Source organism: Andrographis paniculata, unplaced genomic scaffold (assembly GCF_009805555.1).
Source record: "Andrographis paniculata isolate CXL003 unplaced genomic scaffold, ASM980555v1 Contig59END, whole genome shotgun sequence".
In the NCBI taxonomy this organism is placed as follows: Eukaryota; Viridiplantae; Streptophyta; class Magnoliopsida; order Lamiales; family Acanthaceae; genus Andrographis; species Andrographis paniculata.
The window spans coordinates 632929-655208 of NW_026137594.1; the positions used below are offsets into that span (position 1 = coordinate 632929).

The 22280-nt window shown below is 34.1% G+C and overlaps 3 protein-coding genes across 4 annotated transcripts; 2 read left to right on the plus strand and 1 right to left on the minus strand.

Annotated features, from left to right (window-relative positions):
• Positions 1-1866: 1866 nt before the first annotated feature.
• LOC127258095 (zinc finger CCCH domain-containing protein 44-like) lies at positions 1867-9405 on the plus strand. The gene is made up of 11 exons (XM_051284744.1): positions 1867-2681; positions 2850-2929; positions 3810-3997; positions 4345-5341; positions 5475-5602; positions 5862-5921; positions 6002-6052; positions 6135-6205; positions 6394-6539; positions 6645-6716; positions 6817-9405. The coding sequence occupies exons 1-11, from the start codon at positions 2314-2316 to the stop codon at positions 9096-9098; spliced, it is 4443 nt and encodes a 1480-aa protein (XP_051140701.1). The 5' UTR covers positions 1867-2313; the 3' UTR covers positions 9099-9405.
• LOC127258105 (uncharacterized) lies at positions 8962-14343 on the plus strand. Of its 2 annotated transcripts, none has more exons than XM_051284758.1 (6): positions 8962-9102; positions 9699-10020; positions 11113-11282; positions 13208-13277; positions 13672-13768; positions 13901-14343. In XM_051284758.1, exons 2-6 carry the CDS (start codon positions 9735-9737, stop codon positions 14019-14021), a joined length of 744 nt encoding a protein of 247 aa, XP_051140715.1. In that variant the 5' UTR covers positions 8962-9102; positions 9699-9734; the 3' UTR covers positions 14022-14343. The 2 variants fall into 2 exon arrangements, with proteins under 2 accessions (XP_051140715.1, XP_051140716.1); XM_051284759.1 differs by having other exon boundaries at positions 8966-9102; positions 9708-10020.
• Positions 14344-16527: 2184 nt separating this feature from the next.
• On the minus strand, positions 16528-20511 carry LOC127258627 (cytochrome P450 84A1). The gene is made up of 3 exons (XM_051285554.1): positions 19785-20511; positions 18936-19177; positions 16528-17354 (listed from the first exon to the last, which is right to left on the minus strand). Exons 1-3 carry the CDS (start codon positions 20431-20433, stop codon positions 16731-16733), a joined length of 1515 nt encoding a protein of 504 aa, XP_051141511.1. The 5' UTR covers positions 20434-20511; the 3' UTR covers positions 16528-16730.
• Positions 20512-22280: the final 1769 nt, after the last annotated feature.

Below are 22280 nucleotides of genomic sequence, written 5' to 3' on the forward strand. Positions count from 1 at the left end.
GTGTAGGTATCCTGTATTACTACCGTCTCTATCGAATGTATTTTTAAATAAAATACATAAATAAATATTTTTTAGAAAAATACAAGTATTATATATTTGTATATAAAAATTATTTGTATTATAATAGAAAATAATTTTTTTTTTAATAAAATAAAAACTAGTAAAAAAATTATATTAAGTTCAAAAAAATATTATTTAAATTTATGATTATAATTATTAAAAATATTAATACATGTTATTTTACAGAATGTATCCATCTTCAATACATTTTTTGTGATATAATTCCAAAAGTATAAATACAAATACAATAATGTACGTCATCATTTTATTATTTACTATTTGCTATTATTTGTTATAGTTATGGTATTATTATAATTATAGGTTTTTTTTTCAATTCTAGTTAAATTTAAATTATTTATATATATGTATTTTTTTTCCTTTTTGCAGGCAATTGATTTTACATTAAATTAAAGAGTAAAACTAAATTTATAATATTAAAAATTAATTTTATTTACTTAGTATTTTTAAATGATAAAATTTTATATAAATATTAATAAAAATATAATATGTACGATACAATAACATAATATATAATATATTTTATTTATATATATAAAAAAAATAAACACAATTTCACATATCTAACTAAAAAATACATTCAAAACAGAAAGTAAACAACCTTAATTACTTTAATAAGTTTTAATAATTATCTTTTATGCTTTATTTTTTTTATATATAAAATTATTATTTAATTCTCTTATTTATAAAGATTGCCGATGGATTAAAATAAATAAATACATTTGTGACCGAAAAATTAAAAAACTAAATTGATATATTACTTTTAGAATAAGATAATATTAAGTTGGTCAAAATTATATTACTATTGGTATTTTTTAAAAAAATAAATAAATTCTTCATTAAATTTATATATAATTTATTTATAATAATTAAATTTATACCCCATAAATTTCATTATATTTATTTTATTAAATAATAATTATTTCATTACTATTTTTTATCTATTACATCATTTTCTTATCAATAATTAAATTTTTTTATAATATCAATACATTATTTTTTACATACTTCAAAAATCTACATATTATTACCTAACATAAGGAGTATAAATGATAATTTTGTTTAGATCGTATGTTTTTATTATGCATTTATTATTTATATTATTTAAATAATTTTTATATTTCCCATAAAAATATATATTTTTTTAAATTATTTCACAAGATAAATAAATTTTTGATTGTTTGTTTATTTAAATATTAAAAAAAATGTTATGTAATAATTATTGAATATAATGCTTTAAATAAAATAATAATATTGAATTTAATATTTTTATAATAATAATAATAATAATAATAATAATAATAGTTATAGTAGTAATAAATATAGAAGAAATTGCGAATTTGGAAATAATGAAGATAAAATTTTCGAATGAAAAAATACAATAAATAAAAAATAATTATTTAATGTAATATATATATTTTTTAAATAATAAAACGAACATAAAAATCTTATAAATAAATATATTTATAATAGTTTTTTACTATAGAAAAAGACAAAATTGTATATATCTCATAAAAAAACATACGTAAATAAATAAATCTCTCTTTTAGATAAGGTAGTGAGTATTAATTTTTTTTATTTTTAATTTTATTTCTAAAAGAAAACTCTAAACCGCACGCAAAATTTGAGAACAAAGAACGAAATTTTATCCGAAAATAAATGTAAAGTCAATTTTTAGAGCGTGCAGGTTTTAACTTTACAGCAAGCCCCCCGTACCGCTTCCCACCCCACCCACCCGGGGGGGGCAAACCCCCACCCCATCCCCACTTATTAATTTCCGACAGATTAACTTCAAGTCTTTTGACAAATAGCGGGGCTCTCTCTGCCATCGGACATCACATGTAAATTGCAATACCGTGTGGTGTGTTGTACAGTCCACAATACAATAACACATCTTCTTCTTCGTTTTCCGATCGCCTTCCCACTCCACGATTCTCCAAATTAACCACCAATCGCCGCCATTACTGCTGCAGAAGCGCCGCCCTGATTGATTGATCCGCTCCGCGCCTCGTGCCCCAAGATTTGGTTCAAGGATAGATATCCTGTATCCACCCCCAAAATTTCAATTTCGATTTTATGCTGTTGTGTTGATTTTCTTCCCGAGTTATGTGAACGGATTTTGTGGAGGATGTTGCGCTACCAATGATTGCGGGGATCGAGTTGGGTGGGAATTGCTGCAGCCACAATCGAGGATTTTCTAGGGTTTCGGTTTGGGGATTTTGCTTTTTTTAAGTCATGGAGAATATTGAGACTTTGTTGGCTGCTGTAGCTCAGACCCAGGGCTTCGACGATGATCCTGTTGTTGCTCCTGCGCCGTCGCCTAAGGCTGGGAACTCCGATTCGAAGCCGGGGAATTCCGGCGGGGTTCAGTCGCCGGGTGAAGAGGTTTCCGGAAATGTTCCGACCTCGACGCCGGTTGGGACGAATCCTCCCCCACCTCCGACGATCGGCGCCGTGGTGAAGAGAAAGAGAGGGCGGCCGCCAAAGGGGCAGCACGCGGCTAAGCTTCCGCCGCCGAAACGGGAAAAATTGGAGGATGAGGATGAGGAGGATGTTTGCTTTATTTGCTTCGATGGTGGTTCTCTTGTACTTTGCGATCGCAAGTGAGTCTTTGGTTTTCTTCTTCAACTAAAAATCTTGTTTAGATTATACATTCATTTTTGCTTTTACTTCTGGTTTTGTTGGACAAATGTTTGCTTGATTGACATTGCTGTTGCTCTGTATTTGGAGTTTCTATGATGATGAAGTGAATTTGATTTGTTGATGCTTAGGGGCTGCCCAAAGGCATACCATCCTTCCTGTATTAAGCGAGACGAAGAATTTTTTGCATCAAAAGCCAAGTGGATATGTGGTATGTTGGCCTGAGAATTCTGTTCTTTTGCATTTCAGTATTGTCTGCTTGTAACTACGTTTGCAATTAGTTTTGGGAAGTTTTGTTGGTTCGAAGAATAGAGAGCTGATCGATCCAATGAGGATGCTTCACATCTTTAGTCTTTATGATCAAATTATATCTGATCTACTTCCCACTTTTCTTGTTAATCTTTATGGTATTGGGAAATATTTGATTTTTTGTTTTCTAAATTGTATATCTTCGTCACTTGTAGTTACTTTTCATTCACAAGTAATTGATAAGTGCTCGTCGATTTTCATAATCATTTCACGAACTAAAATGGTTCTTATTGCAGTTATACGAAAGCATTACAAACTTTTGATGACATGCCTAACTTGGGAACTTATATTGTGACCTTTTCTCGTATTTAAATCACATTCCTTTTCTGTTTTTAATTATGTTTGTATTTGGTGATGATTGTTTTGGGAAGTTTTGTTGGTTCGAAGAACAGTATTGCCAATCGATTCAATGAAGATGGTACACCTGTTCTTTATGATCAAATTATATCTGATCTTCTTTCCACTTTTCTGGTCATTCTTTTACTATTGTTAAATATTTGATTTTCTGTTTTCTAAAATGTATGACTCTGCCACTTGTAGTTTATGTTCATTTGCGATTAATTGATACGTCATCATCAATCATCATAATCATTTAACGAACTCAAATGTTTCTTACTATGCAGTTATACGAAAGCATTACAAACTTTTGATGGCGTATGCATAAATTGGGACTTATATTGCTACTTTTGTCCTTCTCTCATATTTATATCACATTTGATTTCGTAATGCATAATTGCATGCGTATAGCCTACTTATATTACTTGTGGTGCTATTGCTTTCAGGTTGGCATATATGTAGTGTGTGTATGAAGGCGTCTCACTATATGTGCTACACTTGCACTTATTCGTTGTGCAAAGGCTGTGCAAAAGCCACCGATTACGTATGCGTTAGAGGAAACAAAGGATTTTGCTCGACATGCATGAAAACAATAATGCTGATCGAAAATAAGGACCAAGCGAACAATCAGTTGGTACGCAAGTCATTTCTTTGCAACTTATTTCAAGGCAATCAGTTGCTCTTGTAAAATTGTTTTTTCATTTTATTGTTTATCGTGCTTATAAAGTCCCTGTTTATTATCGCATATCATGGAAGATGTAAGCAAAATGTCCATTCATCCGCTGATTCTTAAGAAGGTTGATTAAATTTAAATGATTTTTGGATTGTTGAGTACTTTTATGACCCCGAGAGCGATCACGTGGAAATTATAGGACCTTCATTACTCAGAGAATTTGAAGCTTCATTTTAAAATGCAGAACATTTATATCACTTCGCTGCCTGTAAAATTTTATAACATGATGTTATTGTCGTGATAAACAGGTTCAAGTAGATTTTGATGACAAAACTAGCTGGGAGTATCTTTTCAAGGTATATTGGGTATTTTTGAAAGAGAAACTGTCGCTGACTTATAGTGAGCTCACTCGAGCTATGCCACCCTTCCCTGATGTGGCTTATGATCGGAAACCGAATAAGGCACTTCGTGCCAGAGTTGATGGGAGAGTTTCAGTTTCTTCCACGAGATCTGGACATCTGGAGTTGAATTCACCCTGCATAGAGACTCATGTTTTGCAGAACGATGGATTAAGGATGCCATTGTCAGGAATTGTTAACTATTCGGATAAACTAAATTGCACTGATGCGGCTGGTGTTCAAAGTCATAAAACAGAAATCCCTGATAACCCGGTTGTTGAGAATGATCGAGGCACTTCCAAAGGTAATGTCAAGCAATGGATTAGCGAAAGCATGGATAAGAAAGAATCTCAATGGGCATCTAAAGAGCTTTTGGAGTTTGTTGCATTTATGAGGCATGGTGATAAATCTGCCATGTTGCAATCTGATGTCCAAACATTATTGCTTGACTATGTAAAGAGGAACAATCTTTGGGATTCCCGGCAGAGGAGTCTCATAACATGTGATCAAACCCTCCAAAACTTATTTGGGAAGCCCCATATTGGTCACATTGAGATGTTGAAGCTTCTTGAGCTTCACTTCCCGGGGAAGGAAGATTCTTGGAAGAAGAATTCTTTAATCCCAACTGGATTTGTTAAAAGTGATTTTGGAGCTGATGGAAATGTCAACAGTGTGCCTGCTGCAATTAGTAATAGGAATGAAGAGAGAGCATCTCAGAATGATTTAGTTGAATATGCCGCAATTGATGCCCATAACATCAATTTGATATATTTGCGACGTGATTTAATGAAGAATCTTCTTGAAGATCCAGAGAATTTGGATAATAAGGTTATTGGGTCGATAGTGAGAATTAGAGCATTGAGTCATAACCAGAAGTTAGATATTTACAGACTGGTCCAAGTTGTAGGTATGGAATTTCTCTTTACTATGTTAATGCTTTAGCTGTTTCCAATTTTTCCTTTTTTCTTCCACGTGTTATTTTGGCTTTCTATGCATCCATTGAATTCATTCTGTGTCCATTCAACTCATCTGTTCTTCAGGGACCATTAAGATGGCAAAGCCCTATAAAGTTGGCGAAAGGACAGCCAACGTCATGCTGGAAGTTTTGAATTTAGATGAGAAGGAGGTAGTTTCAATTGATGCCATCTCAAATGACGAGTTCACCGAGGTAATATAGTGCATACATGATCACTCTCAATCTATCCTTTTATGCTTATATGCCATATATATAAAAATACACACATCTGTTAATTTTTGCAGCCTTGTTTACTTATTTGTTAATTCCATCAAGACCAGTGCACATGCACAAACCCCATGTTTACTTATTTGTTAAATTTTCTTGTGGTCTCACTATCCTTTAATTCATTTATGTGAATAGTATCTTTACTTTCTTTGCATTGGGTCATCACGCCTATTTTGTTATCCAGGATGAATGCAGGTGGTTCCGGAAAAGCATTAGTTGTGGGCTTGTGAAGCAACTTACTGTTGTAAGTCCAATTTTATGTCATTTTGGAATTAGACCTTATATTGCAACGCATTAATTTCCTCATTATATGAGCTGCTGCAGGGTGATATTAAAAAAGTAGCTACAGCACTTCAACCTGCCCGGATCAAAGATGTGAGCTCTTTTTCCACAAATCAATCTTTATTTTCTTTGTATTGATCCTCAGTTTCTGATATTTTCTTATGCTGAATGTTAGATGCTGGAGAAAGAGGTATCCCGACTAAATCATCTTCGGGACCAGGCTAGCAGGAGTGGATGTAAGAAAGAATATCCTTTGTTTTTAACTTTCTATATGATTAATATATATGTGGAAATATCTCTTCTATTAATTTATCTTTGGAAATGTCTTCTTGAATGTTGGCATCTTGTTCGGCTACAATTTCTCTGTGAAATATTCTAATGTTTCACCCAAGTTTTTGTGCACTCTTTGTTGGAATTCCTTGATTCTTGTTCACGCTTAGAGAATATTTAGACAGATTAGAGTTACTAAAATCGCCAGAGGAGCGTCGGCGTAGAATAGCTGAGATTCCCGAGATCCACGCGGATCCAAAAATGAGCCTAAATTATGAATCAGAAATAGAAGGCAAGCCAAGCAAAAAAGGTATCACAGTGACGCAGCTTTCCAAAATTGGATAGGTGTCTATTTTCCTTTTATACATTTTGTTGTTTTGCGAGTGGCTTTATCAATGGTGCACTTTTTGTGCAGTTGAGCTTGTGCGGCCGAGCTTCTCAGAACAAACTCAAAACCGAAGAAAATCAATTTCCTCCAATAAAAGAGGTAATACTTGCACTAGAAGCTATTTACGGATTGTGGATTTAGTCGGGAGCATCATTTCAATGCAATTCAATCAGCTGAACTATTGCTACATCTACTTCAGGTAAGGAAGATCAGCCCGTACATTCACAGAATCGGAAAATGGATTCAAATGGCACCCATGATTCTGGGAAAACCGTGGATCAAGGCATTGCAACCCTTGCTGATGTTGGCGATAAAAACGAGCAAGCTGTACAAAGGTCTGAAGTAGAAACTTGGAGCACAACTGCCTCTGTTCAAAACTCGCCATCGGTTACTAACATGGAAACTGAGAAACTCTGGCACTATCGGGATCCTAATGGTCAGATTCAAGGTCCGTTTTCAATGATGCATATGCGGATATGGAACACAACCGGTCTACTGCCGCCTGATATGAGGATCTGGACTAATCACGAACAGTACGACTCTGTGCTTCTCACTGATGCCCTGATTGGTGATCCCCACGGTGGATCCGAGTCGTCGTGTAAACACTCTCCTGGGTCGCAAGAGAATCGGGCTTCTGAAGGAATCGGTGAAAGTGAGGGTACACATGGCGCCACTGCAGAGAGTAAAGAGGCAGACGATACCGCGACGAATCATGCAAGTGTTTTATCCGAGAAAAATTCCCGACATGTGAATGAGAATGCCTCCGACTCCTCCTGGCCGCAATGCTGGGATTTGCTCAATAACAAGAATTCTAGCGCCGATGATGTCCAAGCGAATGCACGTTGCCAGGAGAGCGACGAGTTAAACCATGGCTTAGGAAACAGGGAAAAGAATTTGAACGAGCCAACTCAAGATGAGACGAGCGCCGGGAATGAACTTCAGAATCAAAGCAAAACTGAGGATGAAGTTAAACAACCCGCCGAAGAAAATTCGAGGCCTCTGAATATTGATTTGAGCTCGAATCTTATGGAATCTGAGTCTGTTATTACGCCGGTGTCGAACTCGCTGGATTTAAACAAACAGATTGGGAACATTGATCAATCTGATCTTCAAAGTCCACCGTTGGCCAACACGCAGAATCAACCGCCCACCTCTGGTATTCTGGAGTTACTGAGCCCTGCCCCGAGATCTTCGAATGATAAAGATGCTACCGAGGCCAAAGAAACCAAAGATACAGCCGAAACCAAGCCATCCGAGATGCTGAACGTTCCTGTTCTTGATTCAGGCCTGAGTTGTAGCGGTGCTCCCGTCATAACAGCAGGCGGCATGGAACTTCCTGATCTCGGAAATGAATGGTGCGGATATTCCTCGACGCCGGTAAAGCCGTCTATCCCGGAATGGGATTCTGGTCTTGCATCTGCTACTCCTGCTCCCTTTATGAAAACCGAAGTGCTCGATGAATATCCGGCTACCTCGATGGCCTACGGTCACCAGATTTCTCATGCTCCTGCATCCCAGCCGGCGACGTCGAATATGCCTAGCTGGCTGGAGATTTTAAACGAGCCGATCGAGTTTGATGCTTTGGGCGAGGAATCAGTATCGGATTTGTTGGCAGAAGTCGACGCCATGGAATCGCAAGGTGTGATGTATTCGCCTACTTCAGCCATAAAGTTTGCTCGCGAATTCCTTGAAGAATGCAAGGACGACTGCTTTAGCTCGATCGAGGATTTCAACCCGCTGCCCGACCCACAACGCTGCGACGCTTCCGGCTCGACGGGAGAGATGGAGATGCAGATGACATCCCAATCCTCGTGCAATCCCATCGAGGCGTTCGATGCTTTCGACTCGCTCAGGAAATCGAGCGCAAATTCTTCGGCAAGCAGCGAGGGCGGAACGAATGCTCAAGTCTACTCGGGAGACGCCGGTTCAGAATTCCACCCGCCGGCACTGAACAACCCAGCCCAAGAAATGGTTGGCCACGGCAACACCGCCACCAGCAACGGAGCTGATCCAGTCGACCCGGGCTGGGGTAACGTCCAAGGGAACATCAATCTCGTCACCGTTCAGGGCAATGTCAATCTCGTCTTGGGAGGACCGACGCAGGGAATGGCGAACATCGGGTGGGGGACGAACCCGGGGACCGGGTGGGTCAACCCGAGCATAAACCTGAGTCCCCGAAACGGGAGCTTGCCGTGGGACGGGCAGCCGCAGCCGCAGCCACAACAGCAGCAGCAACAACAGCAGCAGCAGCCGCAGTCGCAGCAATCGCAGCAGCAACGCAAATACAGCGGGGAACGGTACACGAGCCCTAGATCGGGGTATCAAAGCAGCGAGGCGGGTTTCAGCCGGGGGAGGCCCCCGAGGGGTAGGCAGGCGTACACGGGGGGAGGATTCTTGCGGAAGGGGCCACGGATAGTATGTAAATTCTACGAGAAGGGGCTCTGCAAGAAGGGTGCCTTTTGTGGGTACCTTCACCCGTGATGAGGTAATGATGTTAAATTTGTGGTTGGAGATGAGGTACTTTTGATGTTGTTGTTGATGTGTGTTTAGGTGTAGATTTGTTGTGAGTTTGGTCATCTCTGTCTCTCTCTCTATTAGTAAGTAAATGAATATGAAGCTAAGGTACGTACTACCATTTTATGGCTGTTTTTGGACATTAAAATCAATGTTCCTACTTTCAATTTTACAATAATTTCATGTTATTATCGAATTAGGTTGTAAGTATTTATATGCGTGTTTGATTTACTTTTTGACATTTTACCCATAAAGATTTTAAGAACATTATTCAGATTCCACTGTTGTTCAAATTACTCCAACATTCACTCGGATGACCCAACGAAAAAGCCCAAAAGAAAGTAATATTTAGTATATCATTTTGTATAATTCTACTAATTAATACTATTATTATTCAATAATTTACTGATAAGAAAAAAAGGTAGAAAGGAGTTACGGAAAAATAAGAAAAATAAAAATGGTTAAATTTTTTTTATTTTCCTCAATACCATATGAATAAATTGTGTTATTATTAATAATAAAAAAATAAAATTTGAGAATCTTCTATTCATAAATTGAAATCTTCAGCCTACGCAGAAATGCGAGCTAACGGGTGAGACAAAAATGGCGGAGGTAGAGGACCAGATAAATGCTCGGCCGGAGGCGGCGGGGCCACCGCACGGGGAATTGATCGGAGCGGCTGTGAATCACATGCCGGAGGATTCCAATCAATCGAGGCCGAGCGATCGCAGCGCATCTCCATCGTCGCCCAAGATTCGGGCTGCTGCAGACCCCACCAGTAATGGGAACAAAGCCAAATCCTGCAAAGGCTGCCTCTATTATTCGTCTCAATTCAAATCCAGTGCTCGTAATCCTCTTTGTGTTGGCCTTACCCGTTCCCTCCCCACTGGTAACCCTAATCTTGTTCTTTATTTATTTAATTGTGGATGGATTATCGCTGTGCGTGCAATTGGTTGCTTTGATTTAGTGACAATTCGCCGATTAATTGCTTCCATTGAGGATTGAATTTATAAAATTTTACCTTCTTGTTTCTTCACTTAAAATATATATACATGTGTGTGTGTGTATTATCTTCTGGAGAAACTTGCATCTTTGAGTGGATTATGTGTTTCTGAAATTTATGAATCTGTTGGAGCTAAAAAAATCTGTGAGAGTTATTATTGTAAAGATGACAGTATGGGACTTAATTGATTGAATATTTCTCATATGTGGTGGTGTTCTTTTAGTGTTGATGAATATTTGAGGGTTTTTGTTGTTAGTTATTAGAAAATGTGAAGTGGCATTAAAATAATTTTGTTTTGTAATTTTTGAATATTTTGTGAGATGAAATATTGCATTTTTATTGTAGTGTCTATTTAAGCCAAGATCATTTTATGGAAATGGGGTTTTCTGTTTCTGAATTGTGTGCTCTGACATCATTTGGATGCTCTGCATTATGTGTTCTTACGATTTCTATAAAAATATACTAATTTGCTCTCACAAAACATAAGTTCAACTACTATTTAGATATAAGACACACAGAAACCAAACACACCCAATTTACGGTGCTTTTTTTTTTTTTTTCGTTATTAAAAGTTCACATTTGATGCCTATCTTTTTCATTCAAAACATACAGCCAACATCTATTTTCATCACACAAATTTCTAAATCTAAAACTACCCAAAACACTAAAACAAAACAAAAACATAATAACTTGGTGAAAAGATTGTGTGAACTCTATGCTTGTCTCGGCCGTTTTATTATTTCAGTATACTTCTCAGAATGTAAATGGTTGCTTAAAAACTATCATGATTCATGGCATGAAATCATGGGGAGATGAAGTTTTAGATTTACTGAAGTTTAGTAAAGCCTTTCAATTTTTTATTTTAGTTGTTTATGTGAAATGCTTTGTGGTTTTCCTGTTGTAAATGTTGTTTCAATATGTTGTTTTCCCGCTAGGCAATGTTAAAAAATTGGGCTTAATCCCTGTTTCATGAATTAGTGCCCCCATATATTGTTGGACAATCCGAGATGGAAGCATCTAAAGACGGCAGGGGCCTATCTGATTTTAGATATGCCTGTGTTGGTTATTCACTTTACATGGACCGTAAAGGACAAGCCGCTGATGGGAAAAAGGCTCAAAATGAACTTCCAGTCTGTGTGGGCCTTGAGGTTAGTAGCTCACAAGGTTCTCTATTTTCGATTTGTTGGTTCTTATTGTAGAAAGGTAAGAATGCAACAGATTTGGGTGCGAGTTTCCAGCGTTTATATAGTTTTTATTGAAGAACAAAGGCAGCAGTTTGTAATTGTCTCGTGTTTTATTCAATAAGGGCGTGTTTACTTTTAAGGATAGGATTCTATTACTTAATCATGTTTTAAGGAATTATTTTATCCTACTTGTGAAATATGATAGGATAATCATTTAAATTAGCATAATAATCACGGGTTGAGGATAATAACGAGTTTTAATCATTCAAAGTCCTCCGCAATTTAAAACAATAAGTTGCTTTTGATGGAGGAACGGTACACTGTTGCCATTTTAGTAATGATGGAACCATTAAGGGTGTGTTTGTTTGGGGCATTGGATTTTAAATACACTATTCATCCTATTTTTTTCCCCCAAAAACATCAAATCAAACACCTATTTTTCATTTTTTATATTATACTAAAAATTAATGTTACATTCAAAACATCACATTGACACCTATTTATATCACATCATACAACTATTCAAATTCAAAATTTTTACTATTCAAATCCCAACTCAAAATCCAAACCCCCAAATAAACATATCATAAGAAAATGGTGGGAACTGTTAGGGATTCTTTGGGTGTTCAATTAAGGAGTGGCTATTTTTCCTAGCATAGACTACAAGTTCTTTTAAGAAGGCTGTTTACCACCTTATCGGTTAGAGCTTGCAAGTTCTTGTAGCTAATAGAGCACGTCTAGTAATAAAGTTTGATAGTAAATATTTGATTACACAATAAGAGTGCTTTTCATTAATGTTCTGTATCTTGTACAATGCTAATGGATAAGATCACTGGTATTTGTTCCTAAATATTCTGTAACGTATATAATCTGCTAAACATGATTTGGGGTATCTTACTTATTTGTAAACCTCTTATAGGGTTCTATAATAACAGCTCTTCATGAGCTTATAAATGCTTTTAGAGCAAACAACTAATAAGATTTTTGAAGTGGTAATAAGCTGAGACAAATTTTAAAGATTAAGAGTTTAAGCATCTTTTTTGTGCACATGGATCGCAAAACACAACAAATTGACAGGGAAATTTCAAGTGTGGGCTTAAGTCTAGTATGACAGACGATAGGGTAGAGTTGACGTACATTATTGGTACATAGTTGAAACATTCTAATGATTCTCGGACACAGTGATTGAAGTAGTAAGAAAATGGTTAGGAACATTTCACTTGCTATGTTTTGGACATTATGGAAGAAAAGAATTAGGGGGAATTTTGAAGGGGTAGTGTGCTCTACTGATATTTCTGTAGAGATAGGCTAGAGATCTGCATCTTTGGTACATTCATAAGTATTCTTCTGTCTTTTTCTCATTTCCATGGAGATCCTTATCATGCTTATGAAGTTGCAAAAATGATAACTTCACTGGTTATTAATTTTTCTCTCTGAAAAAGCTTTAGTAGGTATTTTTATAGGATTGTTGGGGCATATAGATAAGTCGTGTGCTTCTTTGAGGTTTGGACTTTGAGAATGGTGAAATTTTGATGAAATGTGTGAATGAAATAAAATTGGTTTTTTGTGTAACATATTAAATGGAAAAGAGGTGTTTGATTTGACGATTTTGGAGTGAAAATTTTGTTTAATAGTGCAAGACCAAATCTAGACCTTAAAGAAACAAACCCTAAATTGTTCGGCTGTTCTTTGGCTATGAGGTAGGCATTTATCAAATGAAAAGCAACCATTGAGGAAAAAAATTATAATATCTGTCATAGCACACAATTTGGTCCTAAAATTGATGACTTACTTGAGGATGATTGGTGATCATTCGTAATTATTTTGCTCCAACTCGTTTCATTTAATTGCATTGTTTTATTAACAGTCGTGACAATGTATTTGTGCAGGTTTTGGTGGATCGGAGTGTTCACTCTATCGAGCCTGAATCAACCCCTGCTCATATGCATCATAAAGAAGGTAACTTGTCATGTTGTGTAATTTTCTGATTAAATTCGATTTACACTTGTGAGGTTTAAAGAGAGACAACAAAGAGTGATGCCTAACTTGTGCTTGTGAAATGAATGATAGTATGTGCTCTATGGGATTCTGCCACATCGTGTGTTGGTAGTTTATGTGCTGCATTTGTATTACGTTAAAAATAATATAAATCGTGTATTGTCTGTAGTTATATGTTGTCGATGCTCTGCTGAATTAGCAGTCGCCATATGCGAGTAACAGTGAATGAAGATACAATAGTATTTCCTTACAATGAGGAATACCATCTATACAAGAAAAATAATTTATTTTTCCATAAATTTATAGTATGGCATTGGTTTAGTTATGAAAATAATCATTTTGTTATCTCTCACAGATAGCAGTGGCTTGCCTCAACCTCAGCGTCGATTGCCTAAACCATCTCCGGCAACACCTAAACCATCCACTTCAAGTGGGAATCCATTTCTCACTAGGCAAGTTTCTTACATTATCTTCGCCCCTCGTCGCATTCAAGAATGAATTGGCTAGCACAAATTTAGCTGCACTATTAAGTTCTAGTTACTACATTGAATCTTATATGCCTAAATCTATGCCATTTAATGCAGATTTGCTCGCAATGCCAAACTAGTCGCAAATGAGGTCGCGAAGAACATCGAGAGAGCTGGAAATCAAATTAAACAAAGCCTGGACGACATTCTGTATCCCTACAGACGACGGCCCAAGTAAGCAAAGGCTAATTTTGCACGCACTTATGGAAAATAAATCGCGATTTCTTGACTCCCCTGACTGGTTTTGTAGTAGAAAAAAATCTATCTTGCTATCTTCCACCATTTTGTCGTGTGTAATTGTTGTTCTTCAGCTGATCGGACTAAACCACCGGAATGGGCGTCGGGAATTACTCTTGTTGTTAGTCTGTGATTTTTGTTTGGTAATTAGGAATTTGTGTTGTGCTACTTCTTAATACAACATTTGGGAATCTACTTGAGTTTTAGGTGTTCCCAAGTAGCTATTGATTTTGAGAACATACAAGGATTAATTAGTTTGGATATGTTTTAGCACGATATAAATAAATAATTAATTGGATGTAATATTTTATTTTATAAAAAATGTTTTAGTAATTAATTTTTAAAGAAAATAGTAAAAATTATGATATAAATATATTCAGGTTTTGGAATATAATTTTCTTTCTCGAAGTGGTTCGGACCAAAGATGTGGACATTTAGGCTAAGTAAGTGATAACCAGTTTCATCATTTGCTTTTCATTTTCAGATTTATTTATTGAAAAAGTAACAGGGCACCACTCTAAAATGGCAATTTTTTTAGATGGTCCCTTAACTCCAAAAATTGATGACGACTTTAGGTATTGGCAGAAGTCGCATTCTTTTATTCCTTTTTCTGCAAAATCGTGTTTTACTTTTGCAAGTGGATTAGTCTTTTTCATTTTAACCTTGAAGAGAAACCCATTGTTGGATTTTTATTTTTTATTTATTTATTTTTAAAAACGACTAGTATTTTAATAATCTGCAACATATTTGTAACATTTCAACTCGCAAACTGACCCTACATTATAAATTCCATCTTCAAGTTATCCTAAAATAAAACAAGTACACTTTATGTGATGAAGTTGAAAGTATTGAATTGCGTTTCATTTGATAGAGATTTTTAAATTTTAGAGTTTTAAAATTAAAAAAAAAAATGATTAAAAAAAATAATAGTGATATTAGTATTTTATTTTTTAAATATATATATATATATATATGATGTGTGTATATAAACAAGACTATTTTTTTATTGATTAATATGTTTCAGGGCAGACATTATTGAGTTTCAAGAATGGTGAAAGTGGTGAATATTATTGTGCTGGAAATGGTAAGTAAATGATTGAAGTGTTAGAATAATATGTTTCTATATAAATATAAATAATAATCAGTTGGAAAAATGATTAATTTTGTGAATGGGAGTTTAAATTAATATTTTTCAAGATGATTAAACAACACACTTATCCTTCAAATTTTGGGATCCATTTGTTTTGAAGTTGGAATACAAGTTGATAATATATTTTAATTTTTTAATTAAACTATTTTCCAAAAATTTTAAGATAGAAATTCACTTCTAATCTCGTATTTTCATCTCTCATAAATAAATAAATAAATTTTGTATTTTGTATTTTTTTATAAACTAATCTATGTTAATAATATATATATATATTTTTTGTATTATATATAATTTATTATTTACAAAATAATGTTCATATTCAATGTAAAGTATACTTTTTAAAAATATTTCAAATATATTTTTGATCAAATATATATTATATTATAGCTTAATTTATAATCAAACAATATATCATTACTTAAATAGAATTAAAATCAAATTTCTAACTACACATTCTTATTTACAATCAAACACGGACTTGGTGAAAAGGGCCTTGGCAAAATTCACCAAATTTGATTTGGACACATGGTGAAACATTTTCGGAATAAACACTCAATAATAATAATAGTTCATTAAATTTGACAATATTAGCCCACCAAATGTGAAGAGGACGTACATCCACTACTTCATTTATTTTTATTTTATTTCTACTAAATAGTACTATTAGATTGATATCCATTTTATTTTCATACACTATAAATAAATAAATGTTTATATGTATCTATCTCAAATTTGATCAAGAAAATAGTGGGTTTCATAAAGCATTTTTACAAATACATAAGGTGTTTGTTCGGGGGTTTTAATTTTGAGTTGAGATTTAAATAGTAAAAATTTTGAATTTGAATAGTTGTATAATGTGATATAAATAAGTGTGTGTTGATGTGATGTTTTTAATGTAAAATTGATTTTTAGTATAATATAAAAAATAAAAAATAAATATTTGATTTGATGTTTTTGAAAAAAAAAATTAGATAAATAGTGTATTTAGGGAAAAATCTCCAAACAAACACACCCTATATTGTCTACATATATAAATATATATATTATTGATAGTTTTAATAAAAAAATATATTAAAAATTATTTGTTGAATGAACACAATCAATATTGTGTTCTTTTTTAGTTTGATTTTATTTTATTATATGAAATAAAATATTATATTTTTATAAGAAATTATAATGACGACAAACTTGAAAACAAATTGAAATTAAATTTAAAACGACATAGCAAAAGACCACAATTATTGTTGAAAAAACTGTTTATTTTTTCTGAAAACAAAAAGTTTAAAATACATGGATCAAATTCCAATCCCTTTTCTTATTAATTTTTCCATAATATTAATCACTTTTCAATTTTTATTCTCCCTAATATACACATCATTACCAAAATCCACCAAAAATCCAAAAAAAAAACACACAAAATATGTATAATATATATAATAATAATAAAAAAAAAGTCCCCAAACAAACAATTCCCCGCCGGAGCATCTTCTCCGGCGGCCGTCAGTAAAGCGGGCAGAGCAGCCTGGGCGCCGGCACCGCCCTGAGCCTGGTGGCGCGTGGCGCCGTGAGCCCAAAGACGTCGTCCATGTCCATCTCCGCCGGCTTCATCCCGTCCGGCAGCTCCCACGTGAAGCAGTGGAGGAGGTGCGCCACCGCCACCTCCAGCGCGAAAAGACCCAATTGCATTCCCGGGCAGGACCTCCGACCCGACCCGAACGGTATGAACTCGAAATTGCTCCCTTTGAAGTCCGGCACGCCGTCGCGGAGGAACCTCGCCGGCTGGAATTTGTCGGCGTCGTCCCAGGCGGCGGCGTCCCGGCCGATCGCCCAGGCGTTGATCATCACGCGCGACCCCGCCGGAATCCGGTAGCCGGAGACGACGGCGTCCTCGGCGGTCTCGTGGAGGAGGAGCGGAATCGGCGGGTGGAGGCGGAGCACCTCCTTGAGGCAGCACCGGAGATACGTCAGCTTCTCGAAGTCCGGCTCCTCAACTTTCCGGCAGAGCCCTACGACGTCGGCGAGCTCCTGCTGGACCTTTTTCAGGTCCTCCGGGCTTCTCATCAGCTCCGCCATCGCCCACTCGATCGCCGACGCCACCGTCTCTGTGCCGCCGAACATGACGTCCTGCTCACGTCACGCTTGCGTTATACGTAGATATGGCTGATCCGGGAGTTGGGATCCCGGAGTTGCTAAAACTAGTATATATAATATGTAGACATACTTGAGTAATGAGCATCGACTCGACTGAATTTGTTTAAGGTTTCTTTCACTGATATTTTTAATTTAGAACATCTTATACTCTTTCTTAGTTTTTTTTATCTCAAATTTAGAAAATAAAAAATTAATAAAATTAAGGTTACGTATAGTAATGATCTTTGGAGGGGCCTCTTGATATGTTATTTTAAAAATTAAAAAAAATATATAAATTATTTTATGTATTACTCCTTTATCAAACGCTATTTTTTAAAAATTCAATTAAATATTTATTTCTTTATTTAAAAATTACTATATCAAATGTTTACTTTTTTTTATTTAATTTTTTATTGTATTTAAAAATCTCTATAATTTTGAAACACTTACAAAAATATAACTTAAAACATACTCCAATAATACAATTAAGATGTGCTTGGTAGAGGGTTTGGATTTTGAATATTAAAAAGTTAAATTTAAATAATTGTATAATATAATATAAATATATGTTGATTTGATATTTATTATACTATAAAAAACAAAAATATTTTTTAAATTTAATATTTTTAAAGAAAAAATAATAAAATATAAGATAAAATCTCCAACCAAACTGAAAATGGGGATGACAAAAACAAAATATTAAATAAAAATAATAATTATAAAAATAAAATAAAATAAAATAAAATAAAAAAAAGAAAGAAAGAAAGAAAGAAAGGAAGGGGGCAGAAGAAGCAAATTTAAATTGGTAATAATTTTCTGAAAATTTATTGCACAACTAATTTTAGGTTTTTTACATTATTATAGAACTGTAGCGTAAATCAATAATGTGCTAGAAGTTTCGTGTAATTAATGAACATTTAATTCGATTGGTGACTCACTAACTAACAAATTGTTTTTTTTTTTTTTGCTGACCGCTCAAAATAAATATGAGCCTACAAAATATTTTCTATATTATATTTTAATATAATAGTATTTTGTAAAAAAATAGTAATAATATATTGTTATTTAAAAAAAAAAAAAATTGCCTTAAATGGTAACCAGACAAACCCTATGGGCTAAAAATTGCAGTTTTTATTCAGAAGCTATGGTTGTGTTTGTTTGTTTGTTTTTAATAAAAATAATTCTTTTTTTATATAAAATATTAAATTAAAACTTAAATTTTAAATCAAAAAAATCAAACAAATATTATACCTTTATAATATAGTATATTTTATGAATGGATAGATTGTGTGGCAAAAAAATATACTGAATAAAAAAATATAAGATCCAAAAGGTTCGTAATGCTTTTCTATGTTCGAAACACCAACCAGGCAAGAAAGCATGAATAATTTTTAATTATAAATAATATTTTAAATAAAAAGCTGATTTTTTGTTGTTAGAAAAGAAAACCTGATAATAAATATGAATTTAAGGCAAATTTAATGTGATAAAAAAATTTAAATTTGAATTTTTAATATAATATTAAAAATTGAAAAATATAAAAGGATTTTGAGCTATTGGTTCTTTGTTACTTACCATAATGATAGCCTTAATGTTATTCCTCGTAAGTTTGATGGAATTCTGAAGATCCTCAGAATCTGAAACCTTAGATTCCTCGCTATAGAACGCCAGCAATTCATCCACCATGTCCGATTCTTTCTCCGCCCCGCCGATATTTTTCTTGGCCATATGATCGTCGATGATGGTGTCGATAAACCCGTCCAGAGAAGCGCGCGCCTTCTCTAGACGGGCATTGAATCCCTGTGGATCCATCCAACCTGTTACATTTAATACAATTTCAAAATTGCATATTATTTCTAATTTAATCAAAAGAAATTTAATCTAATAAATCATAATAATACATATTTACTTTTCCGACCACTAAAAATATGTTCTTTTCTTAACATGAATAAAAATATATATATATTTTTTAATATAAAGTACAGTAAATATAAAATATAATAAACTTATTATACTCCTTTCAATTTTTTATAAATGTGTAAAAAAATTTTGTTAGTATTTTTAGTAAAAGAAAAAAATATTTTCTTCATCAGCCTTTAGGGTCATATTTACCTATTATGGCATTATATCTAATATTAAAAATACTTTTTATTTGTATAATTTTTTTTTTGTATTATGTGTTGATATAATAATTAATATTAAAAAGTTAATATGCAAAATGTAAATGAAACCCTAGAATCGGATGGATAGAGATACTAAGTGATTACATTAAAATTTTTGTGTCTAAGAAGATGATCATATTTTTTTGAAGAAAAATAGTTGAATAAATAAAAGAAAATACTAATTAGTTCTTAAGTTATAAATAAATAATTTTTTATTAAATATAAATTTAATGAAAAAAAAAAACATAAATCTGAAACCAACCTAGGCACGGAACAAAGTCGGCGACATTAAAGGCTCCAAAAAGCTTCGAGAATTCCTGGAGAATCTTAATAAAATCGTCCTGTCCCTCGCCGGAGCACGATCCAAAGGCGGCGCGGTAGATAATATTCCTCGTAAGCCCAAAAACAAGCTCCCCGACATCGACGGCGCCGCCGGCCGCGCTGGTGGCGACGACTCGGACCATCCGGTCCACCTCGTCTCGAACCGAGTCCCACGACTCGGCTCGCCGCCGGCTGAAGAGCTTCACGACGCATAGTTTCCGCATCTGCCGCCAGAACGGTCCGTAATGCGCAAACGCCATGTCGGCCCGGTCGTACGTCAGGTATTTAATGGCAATATTAGCCGGCCGGTTTGAAAATATGTTGTCCTGAACCTGAAGAACTTGCCGGGCGGCGTCCGGACTCGAAATCGCCACCATGTGGAGGAATCCGATCCGGAGGTGGAATATTCCGCCGTACTGCGCCGCCGCCGCCGCCAGTCCGCGGTGGGTGAGCTTATCCATCATGTCTATGTTTCCGATCACCGGCCACCCCCGCGGCCCCGGCGGCAGAGGTTTCCGGCGGAATTTCGCGACGGAGAATAGAATAAAAGAGAGTGGAATTACACAGAAGAGTAGAATATCCAAAATCATTTTTTTTATAAAAAAAAAAAAATTAAAATTTGTACAATGGGATTTTAAATTTTACACTCTTTAAGTGGATTTGGTACAAACCCTATCCTTCCATGGCTCTCCTCCCATTTATATTGTATTATATGTGTGGGATGAAAGAGGGTTGGTGGGTGGGTGGGCCCATTTTTATTTTTATTATTTTTAAAATTTTAAAATACTGTATTGGTAATGGGTAATTTGGAACTATGGGTATGTCCGAAAGCAATTTGGGGAGGTTGTGTATAATTAATTGTGTTGTTGGAAGGTCCAGGGAGTGGTGCTCCCGCGTTCTAGTTTCGGGAATAGGGAAAGGGGTTGGAGTTCGGATCCCGGAGCTTTAAAGGGAAAATTATTAATATTGTAGGCGCCATAAGCTACATTATTTATTGAGTGGGAGACTGGAAAGTGAATATCTGAGTTTGGGACAATATCTAAGGGCGTGGAAGGTTAAAATTCCATTGGATGAAATATTTTTTTAATTAATATATATTTATTATATAATATATGACTAATATAATTATAAGATATACATTAAAGTATTATAAAATTATGTTTTAATAAAATATACTCCATATAATATGAGTTTTATTTATAGAATATAGATTTAATATTTATAGTCTATTTAGCTAGACTCGAGATTTTATTCATTGTGCACTTGAAATACCGCTAACAAATTCATACATTAATAAAAACTAAAAAATTAAAAAATTGGTTAATGTCAAATTGTTATAAGTACATTTATGTGAATCTAATTTTGTATATTTACTAATAAATTTAAATTTATGTCAATATTTAGCAATATAAATGTCGCATAGCTAATATATGTTAGCTCCGGAAGTTTTTATGTCAACACATGTGACTATATTCATTCATGAGGACATTTTCAACATCCGAAATAATTCTTCCGTCCTTTAATAATTTATTCATTTTTTTTTTTATTTTGATCTATCTCATGACAAAGTATTTATTTCTTTTTCTTTAGTAATTGTACTATCTACCTAACATTACAAATATCTTTTCAATTTACAATATATCACGCAAATGTCATTATCTTTATATCATACAATACTAATAAAGTTAATTTAGTCTTTTTACATTTATTTCTACTACATCTCAATATAATACTAGTCCCTCCATCCAGTTAGAAAGTATACATATTTCTATTTTGAGTCATCTAATTACAAAGTAACCATTTCATTAAATACCCCATTTTTTCCATAAATATCCCTAGTTTACATCACATCATTACTTTTATACCAAAAAAGTAAAGGCAAAAATGTCATTTTACTACTTTTACCTACCCACTATAATTAAAATACTATTATTCCTTAATCTTCACGCCAAAAGTAATTGTATACTTTTAGCTTGGACGGATGGAGTAATATTTTTAAAACTCTGTGCAAAAGGTAAATGGATAGATAGATATGAGACCGAGGGAATGTAAGATTATATCTATTTTTTTTTTTTTTTCATCTCAATTGAAAATATACTTTTTTTATCATTTTTATTTGTTTCACTCAGAAGATTTAATTTACAGTAAAGTAATAACACATTAATAATAAAATATTCAGTTTCTATTATCGTATGATTTTTTAGTAAAAAAATACTCCCCCCGTCCCAAAAGAGTTGTCTTGTTTTTCCATTTTCGTCCGTCCAAAAACAATTGTTCTGTTTTCTTATTTAGTAATCGTGGTCCCTACTTTATAACAAAATTATTCATACTTTTTCAAACTACCCCTAATTATTACTCTAACCTATTTTTTAAAATCTTGCAAAAAGTTTTAGTCTTTTACATTCTATTTTATACCCACTTTTAATTAAATACTATT

Coding starts and splice junctions, on each gene's coding strand:
- LOC127258105 (XM_051284758.1), top strand. CDS start 9,735: ATGGCGGAGGTAGAGGACCAGATAAATGCTCGGCCGGAGGCGGCGGGG. Junction 13,278..13,671: donor TCATATGCATCATAAAGAAG/GTAACTTGTCAT, acceptor TATCTCTCACAG/ATAGCAGTGGCTTGCCTCAA. Junction 13,769..13,900: donor GGGAATCCATTTCTCACTAG/GCAAGTTTCTTA, acceptor CATTTAATGCAG/ATTTGCTCGCAATGCCAAAC.
- LOC127258627 (XM_051285554.1), bottom strand. CDS start 20,433: ATGATTTTGGATATTCTACTCTTCTGTGTAATTCCACTCTCTTTTATT. Junction 19,178..19,784: donor CGACTTTGTTCCGTGCCTAG/GTTGGTTTCAGA, acceptor TAAATGTAACAG/GTTGGATGGATCCACAGGGA. Junction 17,355..18,935: donor ACATTAAGGCTATCATTATG/GTAAGTAACAAA, acceptor TGACGTGAGCAG/GACGTCATGTTCGGCGGCAC.
- LOC127258095 (XM_051284744.1), top strand. CDS start 2,314: ATGGAGAATATTGAGACTTTGTTGGCTGCTGTAGCTCAGACCCAGGGC. Junction 2,682..2,849: donor CTTGTACTTTGCGATCGCAA/GTGAGTCTTTGG, acceptor GTTGATGCTTAG/GGGCTGCCCAAAGGCATACC. Junction 6,053..6,134: donor AACCTGCCCGGATCAAAGAT/GTGAGCTCTTTT, acceptor GCTGAATGTTAG/ATGCTGGAGAAAGAGGTATC.